This window comes from Lepus europaeus, chromosome 4, assembly GCF_033115175.1.
Source record: "Lepus europaeus isolate LE1 chromosome 4, mLepTim1.pri, whole genome shotgun sequence".
Taxonomy (NCBI): Eukaryota; Metazoa; Chordata; class Mammalia; order Lagomorpha; family Leporidae; genus Lepus; species Lepus europaeus.
The window spans coordinates 129,428,406-129,455,917 of record NC_084830.1 but is presented as its reverse complement, the minus strand read 5'-3'; the positions used below and the strand labels follow the sequence as shown (position 1 = coordinate 129,455,917).

General features: G+C 58.7%; 1 protein-coding gene across 2 annotated transcripts in view; it reads right to left on the bottom strand.

The window, feature by feature from the left end:
• Window positions 1-27,283, bottom strand: part of ANXA6 (annexin A6) — a 48,381-nt gene extending 21,098 nt beyond the window's left edge. For both annotated transcript variants that reach the window (XM_062188813.1, XM_062188814.1), the window contains exons 1-11: window positions 27,176-27,283; window positions 14,526-14,569; window positions 8,462-8,552; window positions 7,710-7,804; window positions 7,208-7,321; window positions 6,204-6,294; window positions 5,384-5,463; window positions 2,966-3,022; window positions 2,174-2,267; window positions 1,114-1,209; window positions 84-142 (exon numbers count right to left, since the gene is read on the bottom strand). In XM_062188813.1, coding sequence (XP_062044797.1) covers window positions 84-142; window positions 1,114-1,209; window positions 2,174-2,267; window positions 2,966-3,022; window positions 5,384-5,463; window positions 6,204-6,294; window positions 7,208-7,321; window positions 7,710-7,804; window positions 8,462-8,552; window positions 14,526-14,543 — 795 coding nt within the window. In that variant the 5' untranslated portion in view covers window positions 14,544-14,569; window positions 27,176-27,283. The remainder of the gene's footprint in view (window positions 1-83; window positions 143-1,113; window positions 1,210-2,173; window positions 2,268-2,965; window positions 3,023-5,383; window positions 5,464-6,203; window positions 6,295-7,207; window positions 7,322-7,709; window positions 7,805-8,461; window positions 8,553-14,525; window positions 14,570-27,175) is intronic.
• Between the last annotated feature and the right edge of the window lie 229 nt (window positions 27,284-27,512).

Here is a 27,512-nt window from a genome sequence, read left to right as displayed (position 1 = left end):
GGGGACCTCTTTGGCTCAGAACTTGCTAGAATCCTAACTTCACTCCCTCCCCCAGCCTCATTGCCAGCAACGCCACTGCTCACCTTCATGGCCTTGAAGAGCCTTTCGGCAAAATACTCCGGGGTGCTCCGGACACACTTCACTGGGGAGAGGGAGGAGAGGAAGGGTCAGCCTGGCTGTCCAGGGAGGGGGCGGGGAGAGCCTGCCCCTCTGCCCCTCTGCCATGGGGGCCACCTGTATCACACACAGGAGGAACCCTGGCTCCTGAGAGCCCACAGCCCAGAGCCCCTCAGACTCACCATATCTGTCACAAACCCTGGGAATAAAGCAGGTGGCAGGTAAGCCTGTTGAGATCTGAGTGTCCCACCCCAAAGCCCACTCCATCTTTCTAGTCCTTCTGGGTCTCACAGGGCACTCGGCTAGGCTGGGAACGTGGGAGTGCAGTTCGGAGCACGTGGAAGAGGTGCTCCTTTAGGATCTGCTACCCCAAGGGACTGGCCGCTGAATCACTCTGGATCCCGCCTGCAGTGCAGGCTACGATCTGACTGCTTGTAACAGGGCTGGCAGAGGACAGCACTGGGTGGAAAGATGATGCCCTGACCCAGCCACACTGACTCTCGCAATGCCAGACTTGCAGAGGAACTCGGCTCCAGGCAGGCCACCCTCTGCCATGCACCAGATGAGGACACTGAGGCCTGGCTCTTCAGTCAGCTCCTGACGTCCCTCGTGGTCACAACCTCCCTCATCTGTGACCACACTGCCCCTTAGCAGGCGACTCGGCCTCTGTGAGACGCAGTAACTCCTGGGTCTTTTTCAACCATGTAACACTCAGCACAGCACCTGACGCATGGCACACAGAAGATCTCCACTCATCAGAGCCACTTCTCCCCCTGCCATGTTGCAAGGAGCACAGAAGGCAGGACCTGAGACGTGACTTCCGCTCTCCTGGTTCAGCCACGCTGTCCCGTCGAACCCTACAGGACTCACAGTCCCTCTGGTCTGCTCCTTTCCAACTCCAGCCCGCACAATTCCCCTTTCCCACTCCCAGGCCCTTGTCCCTGGGCCAGAATCCCAGAACCCCTTGGAGCCCTGGGGATGGGGGTCAGGACATACCCACGGCCAGCATCAGCTTCTCAAAGTCGCCGGACAGCTCCCCGCGGATGCTGGCTTCGATTGGCTTCCCCGTGGTCTTTAGATACTCATCAAACACTGGCAAGGCACAGAGACAGGATGTCTGAGAGCGTCCCCCCTCGCACGGAGAAGACACAGATTTCCAAAGGGGTGGGGCAGGGCCAGCCTCTGACTGCCCTACAGGAATCTAGGGTGGCCGCTCAGGTCCCTTGCGTTTCCAGCACTGCGCAGCCATCTGTGTTCACTGGGGAGGGACTGTGCGCCTCATCCTCCAACGTGAAGACAGGGCTGCTACTCAGATGGAAGCGCGGAGCACCCCGTCAATGACCTGGTGAGGTAGCACACCAGGGTTGGGAACGCCCAGCCCACAGGCCATATAAGGTCCATGCAGCCACCTGGCCTGGACCTGCCCAGGCAGCCAAGGGCGGAACTCGAAATTCAATAAATCTATAGCAGGCTGATTTTTAAGCTGATCATTCTGCATGGCCCATGAATGATGCTATAAACTGCCAGGGGCTGGCGCTGTGGCATAGTGGGTAAAGCCGCTGCCTGAAGTGCTGGCATCCAATATGGTCACCGGTTCGAGACCTAGCTGTTCCACTTCTGATCTAGCTCCCTGCTATGGCCTGGGAAAGCAGCAGAAGATGGCCCAAGTCCTTGGGTCTCTGCATCCACGTGGGAGACCCAGAAGAAGCTCTTGGCTCCTGGCTTCAGATCAGCCCAGCTCCAGCAGTTGCGGTCATTTGGGGAGTAAAGCAAAGGATGGAAGACCTCTCTCTCTCTCTACCTCTCTGTAACTCAGCCTTTCAAATAAATACATAAATCTTTAAAAAATTTTAAAAACTAAACCTCCAAAAGGCTCATGGCAAGAAACCACTTCCTACCCCTGGACTATCCAAACCACTGTCTAATGAGATTGGGAGTAGTGTGTGTGCTGGGGACCAGCACCTGTCATGCTCCATCTGTAGCAAAGGAAAAAAAACAGAAAGGAAGTCTTGGCACCACCTCCAGGGGAAAACTGTCAGTCCTGTCTGGAGCTTACCTAAGCGAAGATGCTGCTTGCTGCGATTCCCCAAGATGTAAATGAACTGGGCTTCATCTGTTCCCCATTTCAGCTCCCCCGCCTCGTACAGGTCCTAGAGGGGAAGAGGTGGAGCTACACTGAGACAGGAGACCTCAGGAGACTGTGCCGCTCCTTGATTCCCAGGCATCCCAGCAACAGGTAACCGCACAGCCCTCCATTCTTTCTGGGGAAGCTCCTACTCAACCTTCATGGCCCAGATTAAAAGTCCCCTTTTTCCCTCTAAATGTTCCCACACAGGGTGCTGTTTAGCTTTCTGCTCCTTCGTAACTTTGGCATACCGATCCTATATAATGTATATGATGTAGCTCCCCACTATTGTACCTCAGGGACAACATTCCCTGCGTTTGCCCCTGCAGCACCCCTGGCACACTGCGGGGGCTCAAAACACCTGGAATAAACAGTACACTGATGGTGAAGGCATCTGTGTCATTACCGTACGCCCATCTCTCCCACTACCATCTCGTTTTGCTCATCAGTGACTCTCCAAGGCTTGGCAGAGTACCTAACACGTAGTAGGGGTTTTTGCTTTGATGCATATATAATAACTGAAAGACTAAATTAACAAAAAATGAAAGCTTCGAAGCACAGCTCGTCAAGGGTTCCATGCACAATGTGGCTGTGAAAGAGAGCGCCAGTCTCTTCTGCAAGGGAGCGCTGCGTGACTGACGGCCGTGATGAGGCTGCTCCCCGCCTCTCCCCACTCAAGGCTCCTCTGCTGTGCCCCGGAGGCTGGCATCAGTGCTTGTTTACCTGGACGTCCTGCTGCACCAAGTCCTCGCTCACCACGTCGTCCTCCTCCCTGGTGCCCTGGGCAGAGACAAAGGACATGAGCAGAATACCATGCAGCCAGAGGAGAAGGCTTGGATGCCACGGCAGACACAGGGAAGGCTGGGGGAACTCTGCTGGGCTGCAGGTGGCCAGGAGCAGTGCCTGACAGCCGCCCTGGACCAAGATGGCAGCACTGATGGTGTGGGGAGTCACAGGGCCCTCCCCACCAGCCTCTCCCTGCGTCCTTGCGGCTGGGCCCAAACACGAGAATGCTGGGAACCACCAAGGTCCTTCCAGTGCCCCCATCCCCAAGGAAGCCAGAGCTGTGTACAGGGGACATCTCCAGGCCCAGGGCTCTGGGTGCCCTTGCCACGGGTCCTGGCATTGCACACGAAGCCCCTCACGTGACATCACAGGGGTAGAAAGCCTACACGCTGGCGTTCCACTAGGGGCCCTCGTGCCTTAACCCAAAAAATTCGCCAGTGAGGAGCTGAGCCCTGGGCCCTGAGATTTCAGCTCCCAGGCTGCAAAGGGACCAAGCGCTACGGTGCTCCCTATGACCCCTCTGGCAGGAGGAGGCCAGTCTCATGGGGCCCTGTGCTTCCATGGGCATGGGTCTGCCATGTGCGGCCTCCCCTGCTCCCCCCGGCCTGTGCACTTCAGGACCTGGGCCCTCTCCAGGGCTGAGCAAGAGGCAGGCTCACGCCTGTGCCCCGCTGTGGCTCCATCAGATGCTGAGGCGGCAGCAGCCCTCACTCTACGGTCTGGGGGCGGGACACTCGTCTCCAGAACAAGCAGGTTGGAAACGGGGCACAGGGCACACTCTCCCACCCCTGAGAACTCCCCAGCCAGTGAATAGGGCCATGGGTTGCTATGGTAACTGGAGGAGAACTGGCAGGAACTGATATGAAATGGGGAAGTGGGTGGCTTAGTTAATACACAGAGCTTCACGAAGGTTTAGCTAGAGATGGGCTTGAGACAACTCAATGCCGTTCCCACAGAGGAGGGCGCAGAGATTCCCACAGGGCCAGGCAGATAAATTCATCCAGCAGAGGGCCAGGAAGATAAGCGCATGGCAGCGAGATGGGCGGGGTGGGGGCGTGGGGGGGGACACAGACACCCCCGCCCAGCACATTCATGCAGCACCCAGGCCAGACTTTCAATTAATCAAGAGTCCTTTAGAAATCCGCGTGGTGAGCAAAATCTCCCTATTTTTAAATATCACCAATTAACTCAATGTGAGTTTTCAAAACACATGGGGGAGGGGTGGTGAGCAAGTGTCTGGCACCATGGTTAAGCTGTTGCTTGGGACGCCTGCATCCCATATTGGAGAGCTGAGGTTCAAGCCCCAGCTCCACTTTTTCTCCCCAAATGGTTGGGCCAGGCTGAAGTCAGGAGCCAAGAGCTTTATCTGGATCTCCCACATAGCTGCAGAGGCCCAAGCACTTGGGCCATCTGCTGTTTTTTCCAGGCCATCAGCAGGGAAATGGATCAGAAGTGGAGCAGCCAGGACTCAAACCGGCACCCATATGGGATGCCGGCACTGCAGGCAGGGATTTAACCTGCTACATCACAGTGCAGCCGCCACTCCCCCCTACCCCGCCCCAGCTCCACTGTTGATTCCAGCTTCCTGTTCACAGGACTCCGGGGAGGCAACAGGTGATGGCGCCTGGGGCCCTGCCAGCCACGTGGAAGTAGTTCCAAGCTCCTGGCTTCAGCCTGGCCCAGCCCCAGTTGTTGTGCGTATTTGAGGAGCAAGCCCATGGATGAGAGATTTTTCTCTCTCTCTTTCTCTCTCAAATGAAATAAATGAAAAGTTTAAAAGCCAGAAACAATGAATGGGAAAATAAAGAAAAAACATCCAATGTGGCAGCTGGGTTCATCTTGGACCTCAGTCTTCAGTCTCTTCCTGTATTTTCCTGATATAACCCTTGGGTGGGCTGCACGGAGACAGCAGTGCTTGGCCATGGAGATGCCACACAGGCAGCTCCGGCACTGCCAGGTCCCTGCTAGCAGGTGCTGTGGCTGGAGAGGCCGGAGAGAAGGGGTGGGATCATGTGTGGAGGAGCAAAGTCACGGGCAAGGGCACTCTCGGGCACAAGAGACCAGTAGGTGCTGAGGGACGTGCACGTCAGCTGAAGCACCTGCCTGTGCAACCCATGGAACCAGACCAGGGTCCTGGCCTCTCAGACTCCACACCCAGGCACGCCACCCAGACCTATCCAAGCTCCAGGGGACCAAATGGGCACTGGTGGGAGGGAGGGGTGAGCCAGTACCGTCTGGGAGGGCGTTACACCTGAGGAGCCACCAGGGGGCCCCTCGATGGCTTCCCTCTGAGAAGCAGGGGGAAGGCGCCCATGGCCCTGTCTGCACCCTGGGACAGGGCTCCAGGGGACCGACCTGGAGCAGGACCACGAGCATCTTCTGGAAGTGGCCAGAGGTGTCGCCAATGATGTCCGCCTCCAGGTCCCGCTCATAGGCTGTGGAAGGAACACAAGAGCTCGTCTCCTCCCCAGGACCTCAGGGACCTGGCATAAAAGGTCCTGCTGCTGCCCCCAAAGGATCAGACATTTGTGACAGCTCCCTCAACCCAGAGTCACCACAGCAGGGCCAGGGCAAATTTGCACAGTTCTCGGTAGTCCACGACATGACGGAATGGAATCTGCCCACTCCCCTACCCTGTACTACCCTGCTGGGCATACCGCCACCTGGCGCCTGCTTGGGGCCCACAATGAGTTCAGATGGCCCCACCATGACAACAAAGGTGGCCTTCTCACAGCCTGAGGACACTCCCTTCTCAGTGGGCTCAGGGTCCCGTGGTCCCGGCCCTGCCTTCCATCTCTCTAGCCTCACCCTGGCTACTGAGGCCATCCCAGCTCCTGGCGCATGGACTTGCCATTCCCTCTGCCAGAAGGAACTTCTCTCAGCTCGAACTTCTCTCAGCTCCTTACACAACTGGCTCCTGGCTTCCTCCCTAGACATGCTTGCCCTGATGGCCTGCCTGAAGCAGCGCCTCCCCGGGGAAGTTGGATCCACTCAGTGTCCTGTCTGTCTGCCTCACTACCTCACTGATCTGGAAGCCAGTGAGGCACCACTACCAGACCCCTGTGCCCTGCGAGCTGCCCTCCACACAGCAGGTGTTTATCGGCTAGTTGGAAGAACAGGTCAGAGGGCAGGAGGCAGGAAGGAGGCCAGGCAGGCTGGCAGTCATCCGTCTCACCGTCTTTGTAAGCTGCCACCAGCTGGTGGATCTGCTCATTGGTCCGGGAAGCCAAGATCTCAATGAGGCACTTCTCATCAGTGCCGATGCCCTGGAAGAGGAGAAGCAGCGTGTGAGCCACGGTGGGCACGGGAGCCCACCGGCCAAGGGCAAGGAAAGCCCCCGCCCACAGGGTGCTCCTTCCGCAGCTCCTGGGCCTTGAACAGGAGCCGCTGCCCTGAGACCCAAAACACAGAAGCATCCGCCAGCAACTTGCTCTGCGACTTCTCATTCCCCAGCTATCTCTTTGGGCCTCACTGTTCTCAGCTGTAAGAATGGAGATGGCATCAGTTGCTCTGCCAAACTCCCAGGAAGACTGGGGAGGGCAGAAGCTCTCACACTGCTCAGTGCATCCATTTATGAAATGGGTTCATGTCCAAATAGCTCATCAGTAGCAAAGGTCACGGCACGCTCTGAACCACCAAGAGCTGGCTACACTTGAAGGCCTTCCATCCGCCCCTTCCTCCCAGACAGCACCCCTCACCTCCACCAGCCGGAGCTGCTCCTTGGATGCCGGGCTCACCTCCGCTTTCCTGCTATTCCACCCCTGGCCTGGAGTGACCTCTGCACACCCAGCTATCAAATCCTCTCCAAGCTTTGCGGCTCAACTTGATCCTTGCCTTCTGAAGCCACCCTGGGCCTGGGGTCAGGCCCCACTGACCTCTCTACTGTGCCCTTGGCCTCTGCCACGTTGGACACAACTGGTCCTGCTCCCTGGAGACTAGAAGCTTCTGGTGTAGGGGCTGAGCCAAGGGCCCTGGGCATGGAGTCTGCTTCCCACTAACACCTGTCCTACATCTATGTCTGGATGTGGCCCTGGGGTGGCCCTCCAGGGCAGGGTTTGGGCAAGCTGATCCTGCAGCAGGATGTACCTGCTGGGTGGGTGCTGGCTACGAAGCCTGGAAGCTTCCCATAAACCGCGCTCCCTCCCCAACACACACAGAAGGACCCTCGCCACTTCTTACCGAGACAGCATCTTTAATTTCTTTGGCATCACAGTAGGCGAGTGGCCTCATCAGGCCCACGATCAGCCGTTCAAACTTCCCCGTCAGTTCATACTTCAAGTCAGCAATAAGGTCCTGAGGGGTAGGGGGTGGGGGGTGGGGGGCATTGTCACAGAGATGAGAACCACACTTGATGAGTGCTTAACTCAGACAGGCGCTGGGCTACATAACCTCACAGAGTCGCCCCTCCTGGAGGCGGGCATGCAGCCAGCACACGCCTGTGCAGGTGCAAGGGCACAGCACCAGGCCCCTTCCTGTCACTGTCTGTTTCCTTGTCTCCCATCAGTGAGTCTACACCACACAGGTCTTACTCCCCAGTGTAGCCCTGACAGCCAGCATGCAGCCCAGCACAGAGCAGGCAGAAGGCGCAGCACAGAGGCTGACCTGGAGCACACTGTGCAGGAACCCACAGGTGCACGATCTCCTACCCACCGCACCCCACCTGCCAGGTTGCCGTGGTTACCTTGCCGTAGAGGGACTTGTAGCTCTGACAGACCTCCTGCCTCTGCCTGTTGCTTCGGGAGGTGATCAGCTCCAGGATGGCCTCCTTGTCACTGCCTGCAAGAGGGGAGGGCGCCTATAACCCTGCCTCCAGGAAGCCTACCAGGGCTGCTTCCCTTCCTGTACACAGGCCGGGTGGCACTCTGCAGAGCTCAGCTCTGAGCCGTCTGCTCAGGGGTGTGTGTGTGTGTGTGTGTGTGTGTGTGTGTGTGTGTGACATGGAAGATCTGTGGGCACCTCTGAGTCAGCACCCAGAGGGCTACATCATGCATAAGGCTGAGCTCCGAGCAGCCAGGAGCCAGCTCTCCACTGCACACACCAGGAAGTCGAGGCCCACAAGGGGATGAGGGCTAACCCAAGGTCCACAGTGAGCCTGGCTCGGAAAACCCAGGCCAGGGATCTTCTCACCCACGGGACGAGTGAAAGTGAGAAGCAAGCACCAAAGGCAGGTGTGACGCTACTGGGAGGGGAACTGCTGAGCAGACCTGGACCGGCGAGCATGGAGCACGTGGTCTCGCGCTGGGTGGAAGGCTGATGGGTGAAGCTTGAAATATTCTTTATACCTTTTTATTAGCTTGAAATACTTTCATAAGATGATGAAGAGATAAGCAAAACAGAACATGTGCACTCCACCACCTGACACCCCCCAAGAAGGGCACCACCTCGACCCCTGGGAACTGTCCGACTGCCCGTTCCCGGAGGCTTCGCACCCACCGATGCCCTTCATGGCGGTGTACAGGGCCTCGGCATCCTGGCTGGGGTCGAAGTCTGGGAAGTCATGCACAGAGCCCCGGTACTTGGCACCCTGTGTGGGGAGAGAAGAGGAGGGTGAGCTGACCGACCCCCGGGCCCGTTCCAGGCTCCCAGCCACACACTCAGGCCAGACACCTTACCCCAGTCCAGGCTGAGCGCCCTTCCCTCAAAACCAAGACACGAGCCTTGGGAAGGGGCGGGTGCCTCCCCCATTCCACCAGCTACAGGGCCATTCTGCCAAGGCAGGAGACGTGGCCAAGGCAGGACCCCACACAAGGTTTGACAAGCCTGGTTGCATGGAGGGGAAGGAAATGAACTCGGGAAGGGGGACAAGGGCCCCCGAGCTACATGGCACTTGACAGTTTACAGAGGCCCTTCACCTCGGCTACTGTGACTCTCTTCAGCAACTTCCCAAAACTTCAGCACCGCCACAGCACAGGTGAGGAAGCCAAGCCCCGAAGGAAAGCTGAGTGCAGGAGGTCACCGAAACCTAGACCCCTCCCCTGCTCCAGTCACTGAGGGTGGGGTCTCCAGCTCCAGGGACCCCAGCGCCACCTGCAGGTTCGATGTCAGCAGGTGATGCTGCCCCTGGCAGCCCAGGACACTGAGCTATGACCTGCATCTGAGGACACGCTGGCTTGGTCCTTGCAGGGAAATGAGAAGGGGCAGAGAGCCAGGGGATCTTAGACATCGAACCTGAGCCTGAATGCACAATGGGGTTGGTTCACAGAGAAGTCAGATGTGGGTCAGCCACATACCACTGAGAGGTGTGGGGTCCAGGAGAGCAGCCGCGAGCAAGCGGGCAGTGCTGAGGGCGCCACAGTCCGCCACCAAGCACATGGCACACTGAGCAGACACTGTCCCAGGACCGGTGCTAAGGGCTGAAGGTTGACAGAGGAAGAGGAACCAAGCCCCTTCTTTCGTGACCTGCTGCGGGTCCAGTGGCACAGAGCACGATCAGGTTGCCGTAGTTTGTGACAAACACCCTTGGACAGCAGCAGGGAGCAGCTGGGCCGCCCCCTGGAGGGGGCCTGCACAGAAGACGCTCCTTGGTTTACGTCTGCGGAGGCCAGCTCCTCCGAGGTATGCAGGCGTGGGTGTGGGATCGCTATTTAAAGCTCTCACAGGGCGGGTGACCAGAAAGGGACACAGCCCTCTTCCCAGCATCTGTGAATGCCCTGCAACCCGATCACAGCCCTGGGCACAGAAGGATAGGGTAACTCACGCCAAAGCCCGGGAGCAGCTCAACGAGCACAGGGTGGTGGCTGCGCGGCCAGAGCTCCCTCTGGCTCCCGTCAGACCTCAGGGCTGCAGCCTGGGCCAATCCTGCAGAGGACTCTACCCCAGGCGCGCAGTTTGCTCAGAGAGCCGGGAGGGCAGGTACCAGGTCCCCTCCCCGCCCACAGCACAGGAGGCTCCAAGCCTGGGGGACTGAGTGGACAAGCAGACAGACAGCTGGTAGCCTGCCCTTCTGAATGCTTTGTCTCCCTCTGGGGACACCCTCATCCCAGTGATGTGTGAAAGACAGAGTAGACTAGGCCAGCTTCCGGGCTGGAGGAGGAGCAGGAGCACTGAGAGGGACCCAGTGACTGCTTCCTTGGGTCCCCCCGGAGTTCAGCTCTGCCCATGCTCTTCGACCCCGCAGCAAGGGCTGTGCCCCAAAGCAGACAGATGAGCGTGCCAAGGGAGACCGGCGGGCTCCCCAGCATGGGGCACTGGACTGGCACAGAGACTCAAGGCAGCTTGGCAGCCATGGGCTGAACCAACGAAGGAAGCCACCGGTAAGCTCAGAGCCAGGCTATGGGATGGAGGAGCCCGTGCTGGCACTAAGACCCAGCGGTGCTCTCCGCAGTGCCTGAGACACCCTTGTTAGAGTATTAAGCTCCGAAAGACGCTGCTGGGGCCAGCGTCTGAAGGGCCCTGTGCTGTCAGCCTGCTGCCATGAACCACAGCGGCCCTAATGCACACCAGCTCCAGCCCCCGCCCACGCCTCCAGAGCACCAAGGCTCACGAGGAATGAGGGAGGGGAGAGGACAGAAAGAGGCCCGCTGCTCTCCGCATGACCACCTGTGTCCCAAAGGCCCCCGTCAGACAGTGCAGGGGACGTATGAAAGGCACACGGCAAGCCAGAGAGCCGGCTGGGAAGGGGACCCAAGGCGCTCCCTGACAAAGCTCTCTTCCCGTCCCCTGGATTCTCTGGGGGTGGGGGCTAGGGAAGGGGGACAACCCTACAGGGCCTCCCCCTTGGCCAGCGGTGTCAGCCTGTCCTGCTTCTCGAACGCTGGGGCACTTGCGCTGGGTCTGGGCCCCAGGGGCCTCCTCTGCTGGAGCTGGCTCCTGAGGGGAAGACTGCTCTCCGCCCTGGGCCATGTTGACCCTGGCTCCAAGGCTGCAAGCAGGCAGCAGCGCTGTGTCACCCACGGGACCCTGAAAGCTTCAGAGTCAAGCATTCGTGCTTCCAGGGCAGCCGGGCGACCCTGCCATTCACTCGTTCATTCAAGCAAACACCACCAACTGAGCGTCCAATGAGGAGCGGAAGGAGGGCAAGGGTGGTGAAAGGAGAGGCATCACGCAGAGGAAACTCACGGCAAAGCCTGGGAGGAGGCGAGGGACACTCAGGAAAGGAAGGCCGGGTTCTGGAGTGCTCCAGAGTCACCAAGACCTCCGCTAGGAGGGAGGTCAGGTGTGTGCCAGAGCCGAGATGCAACAAGTCGCAGACCGCTCCAGTACTGCGCAGGCGGCTCCTGGGCCCGTGACAAAGCCAGGCCCCGGCACCAGGCCCTGCTCTGCTCACCCCGCACACAGAGCCCTGGCACACAGAGCAGCATGTCTCATGTGGTTCCAGCGGGCACCTTTCTTGGGCTTGATGTGTGGGATCCAGAAATATCTTTAACTTGTCAGCTGGCGGGGATGTGTGGGTGGTGACAAGAACCGAGACACACTCCGAAAGGGGACATTCTTCCAAGCTCCCAGGCAGATGCTAAGGCTGCCGGGAGGAGCCCCACAGAAGAGGGCAGCCCTGCCCCCTCCTCTCCAGAGAGCAGGCTGCTGAAGGGGAAGGGGCTGAGCTGACAGGTGAGGCAGCACCGTGCCGGGAAGGGGCGTCTAATGACGTGCGCTGAAACGTCCACGGGCAGACAAGCTCAGCGATGCAGGACAAGGCCAGCGTCCCAACTGGCTCTTTGCACAAGGATCATAAAAGCTTCTACGTGACTTGCTGCCACCCCGCGACCCGCCACAGTCCCTGCCTCTGGAAGCAGGGGTGGAGGGCCACCACTGTCCCCTGCAGACTCACACAGGCAGCCCCTGCCGTCCTCCAGGCCTGGATTCCCCGTCTGTCAGTCATTCTCACACCCGTGCTGAGAAGGACCATCTCTGAGGGCCAGCTATGCAGCGGCCCCGGCTCCTCTTCATCCAGCTCACCCTGCCTCCCGGCTGCCGCTCCGCACATGCGCTCCTGGCTGCAGGTACCCGAGGCCGAGGGAGGGGGAGCAGAAGAGGGACTTTCCACCCTGACATGTTCAGCAGGCCCTGGTGCCAGCTGGGGAACAGCCCGGGCCCTGGGGCCCTGCAGGCTTGGGTCCCACCCAGGCCACTGCTGGGACAGGAGTCCCGGGGCCTCTCGGGTACAGAGGCAGCCATGGTCCAGAGAAGGCTTCCTGAACTTGACTGCAACTGAAGGTGGCCTTGACCAGCCCTGATCCAGGCCAGGACTCTGCAGCTCCCAAGAGTCCCAGGCACGAGAGCACCTGCCCCTCTTGCCCTGTCCTTGCAGGATCTTTAAGTTCACCATCACATTCAAACCTGAGCCAGGTCTCCTGTGACCTTTTGTGACACTACACTATTTCCTCAGGTCTTTGGGCCTCAAGTTCCCTTCTTCTGGAAGGAAAAATGAGAACAGCACAGTTACCACAGAGGAGGGAATTGAGGGTAATGAGACTAGACAAGGAAACTGTTTGCTGTGAGAGTGTGTGTGTGTGTGTGGTGTCAGTGTGTGTGTGCACAGTGTATGCATGCATGGTGTGCTTGTATTTGTGCAGCAGTGTGTGTGCACAGTGTGCATGTGCATATGTGTGTGCAGTGTGTGCTTGGTGTGTGTGTGTGTGCACAGTGTATGCATGCATGGTGTGCATCTGTGCAGCAGTGTGTGTATGCACAGGGTGTAGATGTGTGTGCAGTGTGTGCTCAGTGTGTGTGTGTGTGTGCACACGTGTCAGGGTAGGGGCTGGAGGGGGCTGTGTACCAGAAGCTGGGCTGCCATTGGAAGCAGTAGACGTGGATTCCGACTCTGCAGATAGAACACCTCTCTCACACCTCTGCAGTATTGTCTTCTTTTAACTCTTCTGCTCCCCCAATCCTTGCACTCGCTGAACACACTACTTCCTCCCCTCCCCCGACCCTCTGTGCCAGCCCTTCCTCAGCCCTCTTGCTGCTGCCCCGCGTGGTTCTCCCAAGGCAGCTTTCGCCACTCAGCGGGGTGGGGTGCCCTCCTGTGTGCCCCCAGAGCTCCTTTACTGCCCCCACTGAGCACTGTGCGTGGGTCACTTCCCCCACCCCACTGGGGGAGGATCCCCCCAAGGCCCTGCCACCCCAGGCTGTGCTTGGACAGTCTCCTGGCCCCAGGTTCACTGCAACAAGAAACCATTGGTCAGCCAGACAGATGGCACGGCCCGAGAGCACAAGACCAGGAGACCAAAGATCCCTCCCAGGGCCTGGCCTGTCCAGGTCATCTAAAATCCTGCAACTCCGACACATCTCAGGAAGCAGCTCTGATAACAACCGTGCATGGGAAATGGGGAAATAGCAGAAGTTCCGCCCTGGATCCCTGCCATAACCACCAACATTCTCTCTGCCTGGTCAGTGAGCCCACTGCACAGAGTGGGTGTCTTGGTGGCTGCCAGGGAGGCCAGCGCTGGGGTTGTTTGGTTGTTTTTTGTTTTGAGGGTCCTGATCCTATATTCGGTTACACTCTGTGCACTTAAAAAATTGTGAATACCCTTTAGGCCCAGATTCACTGGGTGTCGAGTCATGAAAACAGGGACAACTCCAGTGACTGCTGGGCTCTACAGCTTCAGGGGAGAAATGAGGCCCAAGAGAAGGGAGGACTCACGGCTCCTGTGTTTATGTCCTGGGCCACTAGTTCCAGGGCAGGAGAAAGGACAAAAGGGACCGAGTCGGGCATCCCTCGGTTTTACTCTCCTCTTCCAATGCCACTGTCACACAAACCACGCCTCTTGGGAGGCCAGCCAGTGGGGATCACTCTCAGCACACCCTGTCACAGTGAGACTTCTAGCTTTGCCCGAAGTCCCAACTTCAGCCACGCCCAGGAGCTAAAGCTCTGATACATCTCAACTTCTAACCCCCAGAAAAACCTGACAGCACAGATGTCAGAGGCCAGGAAATATAACCCGACATGGCTGTGCCAGGCCACTTTCCCATCTCCAGAGCACGGAGGACTCTCTGCTACCTTCTCCCCTGCCCAGGGTCCCACTGCCCTTCCTGGGGGACCGTTCTTGGGACAGGCAGTTCAGGTGCAATCAATGCCACCTCCTGGCTCCAAAACTGGGCATGTGACCCTGGCTTAGGCAATAAAAACCAAACCTGGGGCTTCCCCTGGAATCAGGGGGAGGAAGTTCCATTGCTAGCTCCTGTGCTCGCAAGGCACCAGAACGCAAGCCCCAAGCTGCTGGTGGCCAGCACGCCCCAGCAAACATGATCCTACTCCAGGAGGAAGTCATACAGAGCCCAGCTCACAGAGGCCGAATCCTGAGTTTGTCCTCGGGCCCCTGGATGCAACCAGACCTGAAGCTCTGGGGTTGTCAGTCATGGGAGCCGAGAGACTTCCTGCACTGCCTGGGATGCTGTGTGCAGTCACAGATGCCTCGTAACAGGGGCCAGCAGGGCCCAGGAATCTCCCTGGCTCATTTCCAGCCAAGGACACCAGGGGTCTTGGAAGCAGGCCTCGAGGGGCATCCCAGACCCAGGAAAGGCAGAGCCCACGCTTCAGGAAAGAGAAGCCCCTTACCTGTGCTGGTTTGGCCATGGTCTCGGGTTCTGCAGCAGAAACCACTACGAAGAAGAAAGAGCACTCATGAGCTTCTCCCCACTCGGCATCTGCCAGCCTCTCCCCCATCCCCGCACCTGCCCAGCCTCTCCCCCATCCCCACACCTGCCCAGCTCTCCCCCATCCCCGCACCTGCCCAGCTCTCCCCATCCCCGCACCTGCCCAGCTCTCCCCCATCCCCGCACCTGCCCAGCCTCTCCCCTACCCCCGCACCTGCCCAGCCTCACCCCACCCCCGCACCTGCCCAGCCTCTCCCCCCTCCCCGCACCTGCCCAGCCTCACCCCACCCCCGCACCTGCCCAGCTCTCCCCATCCCCGCACCTGCCCAGCCTCACCCCACCCCCGCACCTGCCCAGCCTCTCCCCCATCCCCGCACCTGCCCAGCCTCTCCCCCATCCCCGCACCTGCCCAGCTCTCCCCCATCCCCGCACCTGCCCAGCCTCTCCTCCATCCCCGCACCTGCCCAGCTCTCCCCCACCCCCGCACCTGCCCAGCTCTCCGCCATCCCCGCACCTGCCCAGCTCTCCCCCCTCCCCGCACCTGCCCAGCTCTCCCCCATCCCCGCACCTGCCCAGCCTCTCCCCTACCCCCGCACCTGCCCAGCCTCTCCCCTACTCCCGCACCTGCCCAGCTCTCCCCCATCCCCGCACCTGCCCAGCTCTCCCCCATCCCCGCACCTGCCCAGCTCTCCCCCATCCCCACACCTGCCCAGCCTCTCCCCCATCCCCACACCTGCCCAGCCTCTCCCCTACCCCCGCACCTGCCCAGCCTCACCCCACCCCCGCACCTGCCCAGCCTCTCCCCCACCCCCGCACCTGCCCAGCTCTCCGCCATCCCCGCACCTGCCCAGCTCTCCCCCATCCCCGCACCTGCCCAGCCTCTCCCCCATCCCCGCACCTGCCCAGCCTCTCCCCCATCCCCACACCTGCCCAGCCTCTCCCCTACCCCCGCACCTGCCCAGCTCTCCCCCATCCCCGCACCTGCCCAGCCTCTCCCCCATCCCCGCACCTGCCCAGCTCTCCCCCACCCCCGCACCTGCCCAGCCTCTCCCCCATCCCCGCACCTGCCCAGCCTCACCCCACCCCCACACCTGCCCAGCCTCTCCCCCATCCCCGCACCTGCCCAGCCTCTCCCCCATCCCCGCACCTGCCCAGCTCTCCCCCATCCCCGCACCTGCCCAGCCTCTCCCCCATCCCCGCACCTGCCCAGCCTCTCCCCCATCCCCACACCTGCCCAGCCTCTCCCCTACCCCCGCACCTGCCCAGCTCTCCCCCATCCCTGCACCTGCCCAGCCTCTCCCCCCTCCCCGCACCTGCCCAGCCTCTCCCCCATCCCCGCACCTGCCCAGCCTCTCCCCCACCCCCGCACCTGCCCAGCTCTCCCCCATCCCTGCACCTGCCCAGCCTCTCCCCCCTCCCCGCACCTGCCCAGCTCTCCCCCATCCCTGCACCTGCCCAGCCTCTCCCCCCTCCCCGCACCTGCCCAGCTCTCCCCCATCCCCGCACCTGCCCAGCCTCTCCCCCACCCCCGCACCTGCCCAGCTCTCCCCCATCCCTGCACCTGCCCAGCCTCTCCCCTACCCCCGCACCTGCCCAGCTCTCCCCCATCCCCGCACCTGCCCAGCTCTCCCCCATCCCCGCACCTGCCCAGCCTCTCCCCCATCCCCGCACCTGCCCAGCCTCTCCCCTACCCCCGCACCTGCCCAGCTCTCCCCCATCCCCGCACCTGCCCAGGTCTCCCCCATCCCCGCACCTGCCCAGCCTCTCCCCCATCCCCACACCTGCCCAGCCTCTCCCCCACCCCCGCACCTGCCCAGCCTCTCCCCCATCCCCGCACCTGCCCAGCTCTCCGCCATCCCCGCACCTGCCCAGCCTCTCCCCCATCCCCGCACCTGCCCAGCCTCTCCCCCATCCCCGCACCTGCCCAGCCTCTCCCCTACCCCCTCACCTGCCCAGCTCTCCCCCATCCCCGCACCTGCCCAGCCTCTCCCCCATCCCCGCACCTGCCCAGCTCTCCCCTACCCCCGCACCTGCCCAGCTCTCCCCCACCCCCGCACCTGCCCAGCTCTCCCCCATCCCCGCACCTGCCCAGCTCTCCCCCATCCCTGCACCTCCCTTGCCCAATGGTCTCCAGCTCTTCAGGTGAACTTACACCCAAAGACCTGGCTCAGCTCCGGCACATTTTTCTCAGCAGACAACGCACAGACCAGATGGTGCTCAGACAGTCACACCAGGATGGGAAAGGGGCTTGGAGAAGAGAGGGAGGGAGGGCCTGACCCCTGCCCTACCACTGAGCGCGCGCCTCCTCCAGGCCACATGGAGCACGGGCTCCGCTGTTTTGTCACCAAATCCTCAGGCATCAGATTCCCCTTTTACAGAGCAGGAATCTCGGGCTGATGCGACCCAGGGTCACACAACTTAAGAGCTGCATTCAACAACTTCCAAGGCCAGCACCCATGCTGTCTGGCCTAGTAACCGCCTTCCAAGTCACCAAGGATGGCTGCAGCCCGGGGCTTCAGTCTGCACATGGGAAAGCTTGGGGGCCCAGGGCACCCTCTGCACCTCTCTGGTGGGCTATCACGCCCAGACAACTCGCCAGCATTCAGTCAGCTATTCTGAGTTGGCACAGCTCCAGGCCCCGAGGAGCTAGCCCAATATAAAGGAGGTCTGAAAATTTTGCTGGGGCCGGTGCTGTGGCATAGCAGGTTAGGCTGCCGTCTGCAGTGCTGGCATCCCCTAAGGAAGCCGGTTCAAGACCTGGCTGCTCCATTTCTGATCCAGCTCCCTGCTAACATGCCTGAGAAAGCAGCAGAGGATGGCCAAAGTGCTTGGGCCCCTGCTCTCACGCGGGAGACCCGGATGAAACTCCTGGCTCCTGGCTTCAGCCTGGCCCAGCCTTGGCCATTGTGGACATTTAGGAAGTGAACCAGCAGAAGGAAGCGCTCTCTCTGTCTCTCCTTCTCTCTCACTGCAACTCTACCTTTTATATAAATAAAATAAATAAATAAATAAATCTTTGGGGGGAAAAAAGGAAAAAGAAAGGTAAAAATTAAAGTTTGCACTGTCCCTGGGATAACAGAGCACAAACAAAGGACTACTGCTTTCCATTTAAGCCACGACCTGAGGGTTTTTAACCACGTCCATGTATTGCGTTTTCATGGTAAAAATAACTCCGTAGGACTTAATAAGACCCACATCCCACTCCAGGCTCTCCGGTGCCCTACATATCCCTCCAAAGCGAGCCAAAGTCCTGGAGCAAAGAGCCCCTGACCTCAGCCCACAACCCGGCCCTCACTCGGGGGTCACTGGAGATGGCGTGACACAGTGGAGAGAATGTGGGTTCTGCAGGTAGATCTGGGTTCAAACATGCATGTTACTGCCCACTAGCTAACAGCCAATGGGCTCCTGCACTGCTCATGTCCAAGTTCAGAGCTATCGCAAGCCCAGAGCCCGGCTTTCCCTCCCCTGCCTCATGCGGCCGAGCACGGTGAGGGTGCAGCGCCCCCAGTAAGTGGCAGCAGCATTCCTGGCCCCACTACACAGCCGCCAGGTTTACACTGGGACGGAGACCACAGAGTTTGGCCTGCAGCTGCTCCAGGCGGCCAGCTCAGCTAGAGGAAGCGGTTTCCCTGGCGACCAGGGGCCCCTCTGCACAAATCCACGGCTCTCACCAGGAAATGGAAGCTGCACCCCCTCCCAGGGTGCGTGTGTGTTTCGGGAGGGAGGACCCACATCTACCCCAGGCCGGGCTAGGCGCCAGCTCTGGATTTCTCCAAGCCAAGCGGCCAGCAGGGGCAGAGGGTGAGGAAACCCCAAGCCTGGCGGAGAAGCAGGGACTGCACGAGGCCCAGGAAGTCAGTTGACACCGAGGGAGGGAGGGGCGGCCCGTCACCTGCCCCTGCAGTCGGGAAGCATTTTCCCTTGGCCTTGCTGCTGGAAACTTCAGCTGCCGGCTGCAGCCCAGGCCCATCTGGAGGAGGGACGGCTCCCAGGAGGGGCCTCCAGGCCTCTGGGAAACACACTCGGTCGAGAGAAGTTTCTGGATGTCTGTGTGCATGTGTGTCTCGCATGTCTGTGGAAGGCAAGCTTCCTCTGCATGACCTGGCCCTACCATGGTTCACGAGCCGCTCTCTCTGCTCCTTCCAGCAGCGCCTCCCAGGGCCTCGGGGAAGCTCTGGAGGAAACCACAGGTGCGCCCATGGCCTGCCTTTGGGGGTGGGGGGTGGGATGGGGATCTCTAGCCCTTCCTGAGCAACCCAGACCCTACTGTGCAAAGTCAGCTGAATGGTTTATATCCAGTGTAAAATCCCAGGGGGGCCCTGAACAAGCCAGGATTCCAAGCCCCTCAGTAGAGACGAGGCAAAGGCATCTCGGGGAGGACCAGCGATTCCCCAGGGCCCAGACAGCAGCCAGTATCTCTGCCTTGCAGGCACTGGTTGCAAAGAGGAGGCCAAAAGAGGGACCCAGCTCCTGGTTTCCAGTCTGCTCCTGCTGCCTTCAAGGAAGCAGGTCCTCTATCTGGGCCTCCGTTTCTCCATCGGTAAAATGGGTAGACTATTGGGAAAGTCCAGAGTGGACATGAGAGGCTTTTATAGACTCACCCAGGAGAGTTCCAGTCCTAGGAGGGTTCTCCCCCAAGTCACAGGACTCCTCCCTGTTCCCCAGCCTCCAACACGCAAGTTCATCATCTTGGCCGAATCGGGGGCTCAAGACTGGCAAACACGGCCACTACAGACCTGTGCCTCTGTCCTCCCAGGCAGCCTGGACACCCAGCAGGGTTCATCACAGCCAATCTTCCCAGAGAGCCATTCAAGACTCCAGTGGCCAGGGTGCTTCGTGCAGCTGTGGCCACCTCCTGCCCGGGCCCTTTGGCCTGTGGTCAAGCTCGTCTCCTTCCTTCCCCTTTGGGAGGCCAGGGCTGGCTCTAGGAGGAGCAGCTCACCACTGCCCAGAGAGAGAGCTGGACAGGGGCAGGGTCGTGCCCAGCTCACATGAAGGCATGGGTTTTGAGGCACAACTGACCGTCACGAGAGTATGAGCTAGGTAAGTTATATAAACTAAATGTCAGCTTCTGTATCGGCAAGATGCCTCCAGAAATAAGGAATAACCAATGAAAAGCACTGAGCGCAGGGCCTGGCCTGTAGTAAAGACTTAGTGAATGGCGACTTTCATCACGATGAACCCGGATGTGTACCACAGATGTGGCCTAGCCTTGACCTAAACACAGGCCATGGTGTCAAGGCCCCAAGTTTAACTCCTGACACTGCAAATCGCTGACTCAGGACTTGGGGTGAGTTCTATCCTTCCTCTTTGCCTCAGTCTGTCTCTTCAGCTCCAAAATGACAATCAGGTAAGGTTTTTGTGAAAACTCAATGCAGTAAGGCAGGTGAACTACTTCGCACGGCCAGGGAGACGCGCAAAGCTTAGTAAGTGGTGGCTTTTTCTGTTATCCCCACCACCACTACAGCAGCGGTCTCGGCAGCAGGGTGCAGGGTCAGACAGCCCAGCATGGACCCGGCGAGGCCAGCACAACTTTCTAACAGCTCCTCCTCGGCACCTGCTGACGTCCACTGCACGACTAGGCGGCGAAAGACGCATCTCAGGGACTGGGGCTGCTGGAAGCGCACAGGGTCAGCACCCTGGAGCCAGAGGAGTGAAGGGGGGCGTGCAAACCAGGAAGAGCGGCGAGGCCCCCGTCAGAACAGATATTTCTGTCCTGCAGGGCCAAATGTACCTCAAGGGGGAGGGAGGAGATGTTGAGTGGCAGGGAGTGAAACCAGGTATGCGAGGGGGCCATTTAAGAAAAACAAGAAAGGGGCTGGAAGATCAGGCAAAGGAACAAACCACCCAGACATCCATGGGAGATAAAAATTCCCCGTTTCAGATGTGTCTCTTCGGCGTTGGTGATTCACAAACATGGATACAGGAATGGCTCTGAAAAGCAGCCCTTCTGCAAAAAGCGATCTCAGCCACCTGTGTCTTTCCAGGAACTAGCAGATGCAGCCACAAGCTTGTCTGACACCCCCTTTCTGTCCAGGAGCAGCCTTGGGGCTCCCCCAACAGCAACGACCACAGTGGGCTGTTCCTGGGAGCCCCTGCTGCCGTGTACCTTCCAAAGCCTGTCCCACCCCATTCCCCTCCTAGCCCCCAGCCCGCTGTTGAGCTCTGTGGAAGGTTCAGCTAGTTTCCCCTCTTTGGGTCTCCTGCTTCGTGGACGGCGTCTGGGTCCACAGGTGCCCTTTTGCCAGTTACTCTGTCTTGTATCGCTCATTTCATGAGCTAACCTGGGCAGAAAAGAGACCGTTTCAAATTTCCCTGCACCTGTGCATCAGGTGGGGGGGGGGGGGGCTGTAGCTGAGCCAGGCCACGCCTTTGCTCACAGGCCTGCAAAGACACCTTCAATGGCGGCCTCTTAGCTCAGCACTCAGGGCCCTGGATGACCCTGCCTGCCTTCTCTGCCCCCACCCCCAGCCCCCAGCCCCCAGCCCCCAGCATTTGCCGTTCAGTCTTCTAGAGTCGAGACCATGCTTCTCAGCTCCGGCTTCATTATTACAACCTGGGGACTTTCTCTAAATGACCTAAGGCCAACCCCCAGTGAGTGACTCAGCCATCCGGGGCGAGGCCTCGGCACCAGGAATTTCTAAAAACTTTCCTCAGTGATTCGGGGGCGCAGCGAGGAAGGCTGAGAGCCACCGCCGTCCGCGCTTTCAGAAAGCCAGGAAGGCATCCTTCCTCGTCCGAACGCCCTCGGCACGCTGCTGCTGTGGGGACAAAGCCGGGAGCTCAGAGGACGCCTCATGCAGCAGACCCCAGCCTCTCACAGCCTGAGGCTGTTCTACAGCCGGGCAAGTTGTAGGTGACTGATGGCAACGCGAAGTAACTCTAAGACCAGCTGCTTCTGTCCTGTGGCAGAAAAACCAGTTTTGCCTCTAATCAATTATTTCTTTCAGCAAAAAGGTATCTACTGGGGTTTGTCTGTTTGCTTTTTTTTTTTTTTTTCTTTTTTTGAGCTGGCCATAACATTTTCCTGGTCTAATCACTGATTAATAAGTGGCATAGGGGCCAGCACTGTGGCACACTAGATTAATCTTCCACCTGCGGCGCCTGCATCCCATATGGGCCCCGGTTCTAGTGCTGGTTGCTCCTCTTCCAGTCCAGCTCTCTGCTGTGGCCTGAGATAGCAGTAGAAGATGGCCCAAGTGCTTGGGCCTCTGCACCCGCATGGGAGACCAGGAAGAAGCACCTGGCTCCTGGCTTCGGATCGGCGCAGCTCTGGCCATTGCAGCCATTTGGGGAGTGAACCAATGGAAGGAAGACCTTTCTCTCTGTCTCTTACTGTCTGTAACTCTACCTCTCAAACAAATAAATAAATAAAATCTTTTTAAAAAATAAGTGGCATAAAATCCTTGGCACACAATCATTTTCACGTGAGTCATGATTTTATGTCAATGCTTTTTTATGACAATTACTGTGTATGCGTCTTTGCTGCACCCCCAACCACACGGGTGGCTCCTGGTGCCGGTGACTGACATGCACCCAGTGGCTTGCACGCTTTCTCTTAAGCAACCTCCTTGAAAAATCAGAACATGTCGAGGAACGGCTCACTATTTTATTCTTTTTAGTATTTTCTTTTTCTACTTAATACCATTGGTTGAACTCTTAACACAAGAATTATTCTTAGGTATTTAAATCCAATTGAAAATGGATCCGTGTTAAAAATAAGAGTGGGAATAAGAGAGGGAGGACATGTACAGTTCGGCACACGCTTTCTCAGACTTACCCCTAAGAGTAAAAGCTAAAAACTTGCCATGGGACTCCAAATCCCATTAAGTTGACAGGTACCAATGTCATCTTACTAGTTAAAGTGATCAGTTTAAGTTTATAACTGATCATAAAGATAGGAATAAGTGTCAAAGGGATCACATAAATAAGACCAGTGTCTACTAATAATAATTAATAGAATCAAACAGGAGAGAATGATCCAACACGGCAAGCAGGCCACACTGCAGACTCATAGAATGGCAGATGCCCTAAACAGCACTCTGGCCTCAGAATCAGCCCTTAAGGCATTTGGATCTGACTAAAAAGCCCATGAGAGTATTTCAGGCATGGAAAGCCAAGACACTGTGCAAAAAATGACCTACATGAAAGATCTCTGTGAGTGAGATCCCAGCGAAAAGAATGGGCCATCAAAGAAGGAGGTACCTTTCTCTGAAGGGAGGAGAGAACTTCCACTTTGGTTATGGCCTTGTCCAAATAAGGTCAGAGTTTGTGAACTCAAGAGGCTTCCATAGCCTTGGTAGCTCATGACAAGAGACTCAGGTGATTACTGACGTCATAAATAAGAGTGTCAATTGTTAAATCAACAACAGGAGTCACTGTGCACGTACTCCCCATGTAGGATCTCTGTCCTTAATGTGTTGTACTATGAGAATTAATGGTAAAACTAGTCTTCAAATAGTACTTTATACTTTGTGTGAATGTGTGGGTGGAAACTGTTGAAATCTTTAGTTAGTATAGAGTTGATCTTCTGTATACAAAGATAATTAAAAATGAATCTTAATGAAGAATAGGATGGGAGCGGGACTAAGAGGTGGGATGGTTTGGATGTGGGAGGGTGGGTATGGAGGGAAGAAAGGCTATAATCCAAAAGTTGTACTTATGAAATTTATATTTATTAAATAAAAGCTTTCTATAAAAAAAGAGAAAAATCAGAACAAATGGAACCATCTAGCTTAGTGGTTTTCAAAGACTGCTTAGCTCCTCATTCTACGGCCAGGAGAGGAAACACATGATTTTGTCAATGTCATAAAGAAAATCACTAATCAGGCAGGGGCTCATTTTTCACAAATACTCATTGTGCACCTCCTGCAAGCCAGGCCCACTGGTGGGAGCTGGGAGCAGACCAGAAAATGAGACAGACGAGGCTGCTGCCCCCACAAAGCTGGCAGTTATTACAGCAATCAGCAAGTTCTCCTGCATGCTCTAAGAGGAATCTTCAGTAAGTTCAAGGAAGACGTGTACTGTGAAAAGAATGTACATGGATTTCAAATTTCCTGGCACCAAAGTAAACTTAACCTTTAATTCCACTTTGACGTGAACCTTCTGAAGTACCCCTGGACCCCACAGAAGCAACAAAAGAAAAAATGGCAGACCTGACATTCAAAGCACGGACTAGGACGGATGTTCAGCTCGGCAGCGACTGCCACATCTGTACCCCGTACTGCGGCGCTGGGTTCAAGTCCCTGCTCTGCTTCTGACTCCAGCGTCCTGCTGACGTGCACTCTGGTAGGCAGCAGATGAAGGCTCAGGCGCCTGGGACCCTACTACTCACTGGGGAGACCCGGATGGAGTTCTGGACTCCCGGCCTCGGCCTGGCCCAGTCCTGGCTGTGGTGGACATTTGAGGGATGAACTAGTGAATGGAAGCTCTCTGCCTCTCAAATAAAATAAACAAAATTTTTCAATAAGGATAAAAGCATGCATTATAAGCGGTTTGATATTTTCTTCCTATACCCTAGAACAGCACCTCCCAGGTTGTGTTTGCCCCGCTATGGAGAGCCCTGTCCCATAAAATACAAAACATCCTTCCTTCTCCCATCTCTTGCTGGCTCCTGCCCGCCCCAGCATGCCGGCAGACTCCCAGGAGCAGCCCCACCGGGCTCCAGGAGCCTGGCCCTGGGCAGCGCCTGCCTAAGTGCTGCTGCTGGCCCTGGGCCCGGGCACACCCCCCAGCTTGAGGCACTTGGGTTTCTTAGAGAGCAGCGTCTTTCCCTCTCCTGACCCAGACCCATTGATCCTGGGCTGCCCAAGGCCCCAAGGGACCATCTGGCTGCCCCAGGACTGAGAGTGTCCTCGCCTGGGTCTGAATCCCAGCTCAGGTCTCCTCCGTGAGAGGCAGCGAAGTGCAGTGTGTCACGTACAGAGCGGGAGCCTGCCTCCCTGCACGGCGTACGCAGGAGCCGTGCGGCTCTGGGCAAGCAGGTCACCTCGCATGCCGTTTCATTATGTAAAATGGGGATAGACACAGTGTCTGCCTCCTAGAACTCAAGGTGAGGGTGAAAAGAACAGAGATTCCAGTGCACAAAAGAAGGCCTGGTTCCTAGGAAGCACCTTGCAAGTGCCTGTGACTATTAGGTCATCCTTACACTGTAGAGGGCTGGAGTGCCCCATCTGCAAAATGGGCGTAATCACAGCTTCTCGCACATCACAGGTTCAGTGAGCGCCCTGCAAGTCGAGAGCAGGAGCACCAGGACACCATTTTTCAGAAGGGCAGCGTGAGCCTCCGGTCACCTGCCTTTGCCAGCGCCACGCCCTGCTGAGATCACAGAAGGAGCTCCTTGGCCCGAGCAGCCCTGGCTTCTCCATTTCCTGCTCTCTGCAGCTTACAAGGCACTTCCACAGCTGCTTCTCACAACCCCAGGGAGGTGTCAACCTTATCATCGCTTACAGAGGGGGCCCTGAGGCTCGAGGCACTCAATAGCCATCAGTCCTCTGTACCCAGTCCCTGGGCGGGGGGGAGGCTCGACTGTGAGAGGAAAAGAAACGGGAAGACGGCTGGACCCCTGGCCAAGAATCGCGCTCAGCAATCAGGGAAGAGACCACATCCTGTGCTCTGCCCCACCCAGGAAGTCTCTTGAAGAGGCTGGGTGGGGAGGGGCTGGTGCCACCACTGAGCCTCCCCAGAAAACGCTAGAACAGTGCAGAGCCATGCAGACCCAATCCATTTAACCAGCCGGCTGCCCTGGGCCCACATCTTCTGCCTCTTAGGAGGAGGAAACCGAGGCCCAGAAGGGTAGCAGATGTGGCCAGGCACCTGGCTGGTGAGTGAGAGGGCAGAGGCTGGGGCCGGGGCCGGCGTCCCAGGGCGCCCTCTGGGTGCTGCAGTGCAGATGCTCCGGGCGCTGGCAGCTTCCCAACACTGCAGAGACCCACCCACCCCACCCCCAGGGAAGCGGCCCGAGAAGCCAGGCCCTGGACTTCCGTGGGCAGCCCCCTCCTCTGCACACTCATACCCACACTCCACTCTCAACCCAAACGCCACAACTGCTTTCGGTATCTCAGCAGCCGGCGCCTTGCAAACAAAGGACAGACGGCAGAGGAAGATGCCTGAATGACTGTCACAGCTGTGGCCCAGCGCCTGTGCAGCCGCCTCTCTGCAGCCCCACCCAGCTCCCAGAATCCTGTATCTTAAGACCAGCTGAACCCCAAGAGCAAGTGGCATCCATGTCGGCAGAACTGTTAGGCACAGGCCACCAAAGGCCCAGAGAGGCAAGGGGGTTACTCAAGGACCCCAGCACACCAGGAACTGCAACCCACGGGCTCCCAGGGGGCCAGTGCCCACCGCACAGCTCAGTGCCTGGCAGCTGGCAGGTCAGGGTCCACAGGGGCTGAAATGCCACCAGGCTAAGCAGGTCGGGAGATCCTGCCTGGCTCTGCAAGCCGCACTCTAAGGTGCGCTTAGGCACAGGAGGAAGGGGTGGAAGGACTTGGGCTAACTGGCGGGAAACCAGAGTTCTTCCACAAACCCCGGGCCATATGCCCAAATTTGGAATTGCAAGGCAAGACCCTTCACGGTCCGGACAAAAGGAGGGGAGGAAGGAAGCAGGGGCTTGACCAGCCCTCCCAAAGGGGCTCCCCTTGCCCTGCTCCAGGCAGGACCCACAAGGGTGGAGCCAAGTTCCTCAACTCCATAATCAACATTCCCAAACCTGTAATCCTGCCTCGCAGCCCAGATCTCTATGCATTTTCACAGTCACAGCCATCTTTCCCCAGAAAGGGACTAGGGTTATCGGCAGGATAAGCAAGGGAGGTCCACCGGCTCAAGGTCACACCGCAGGTGGTCTGCAAGGCTGGGATTCGGGTTTGGGGCATTCCATTCCGGTGCTAATGCCTAGGGGTCATCTGAAGCCCCCAAGTTCAGGCAAGGCGTACAATGTGCTGAGGGGAACCAGGTAAAAGAGGGGGCCCTGTACCCTGTGGGAGTCCTTCACGAACAAGCAGTGTGGCCAATGCGGGCAGGACCGCGGGGCCCAAGGCATGGACAGCGGCTCCCGCCGGCGTCTGCACGCACAGTGCCCTCCCCCGGGACCGCGCATGAGCCATGTTGGACGCCGGAGGGTCCCGCTCTCCCAACTCCGCCTTTGCCCCCGGTACATTCTTACCCAAGGGTCTTGGCCGGGACGTCCAGCCATCCCCGACCCAGAGCCTTCAAAGGAGCTTTAGCTTCCCGACTTAAAGGCAGCGGGACGAGCAGCCTGCCCTGCCCGAGCCCCGGAGCCCCGGGCCCTCGACCACACCCTCTGCAGAGCTGGGTCTCCCCTCTCCTCTCCCCTGCGCTCCCCTCCCCTCCCCCAGCCTGGGCGCAGTCCGGCTGCGGCCAGAGATTTGCTTCGCTGCACGCCCCCGAGACGCATCCAACCCGCAAAGCCCTCGGGTGACCGCGCGCTCCAGTACCCCCTGCGACCCCGCGTCTGTCTGCGCCCCTTCCCGGAGCCCGTCGCAGGGCGCCCAGGAGCCGACGCCTGGGCGTTAGCCGCTCGTCCCCGCGCCCCCACAGCCCCGGGAGCGGCGTCCCCTAAAGCGAGCCCCTCCCCAGACTCCCCGCACTCACCGCGCGGCGGAGGCCCTGGAAGAGGACGGAGGCCCGGAGCACGGACGCGGAGCTCGCTGGGTCGGAGCCCGTTAGCCGAGAAGCAGCTGCCGCAGCGCGGGGGCGGGCCGGGAGGACTGCCCCGGGCTCCGCGCCGGACACGTGGCGCGCGCAGGCCAATCCCGCGCGCGCCTCCTCCCTCCCCACCCTGCCCCACCCCCACTCCTCGTTCCTTGGTGCTGGGGGCGTTAGCAAGTCACCGGGCCGGGACAGCCAGAGTGGGTCCCCAGACCCCAGACCCGAGGCCCGGAATGCCTGGGGGAAGATTCAGCCCGGGCTTGCTGGGGTAGAAGCCAGG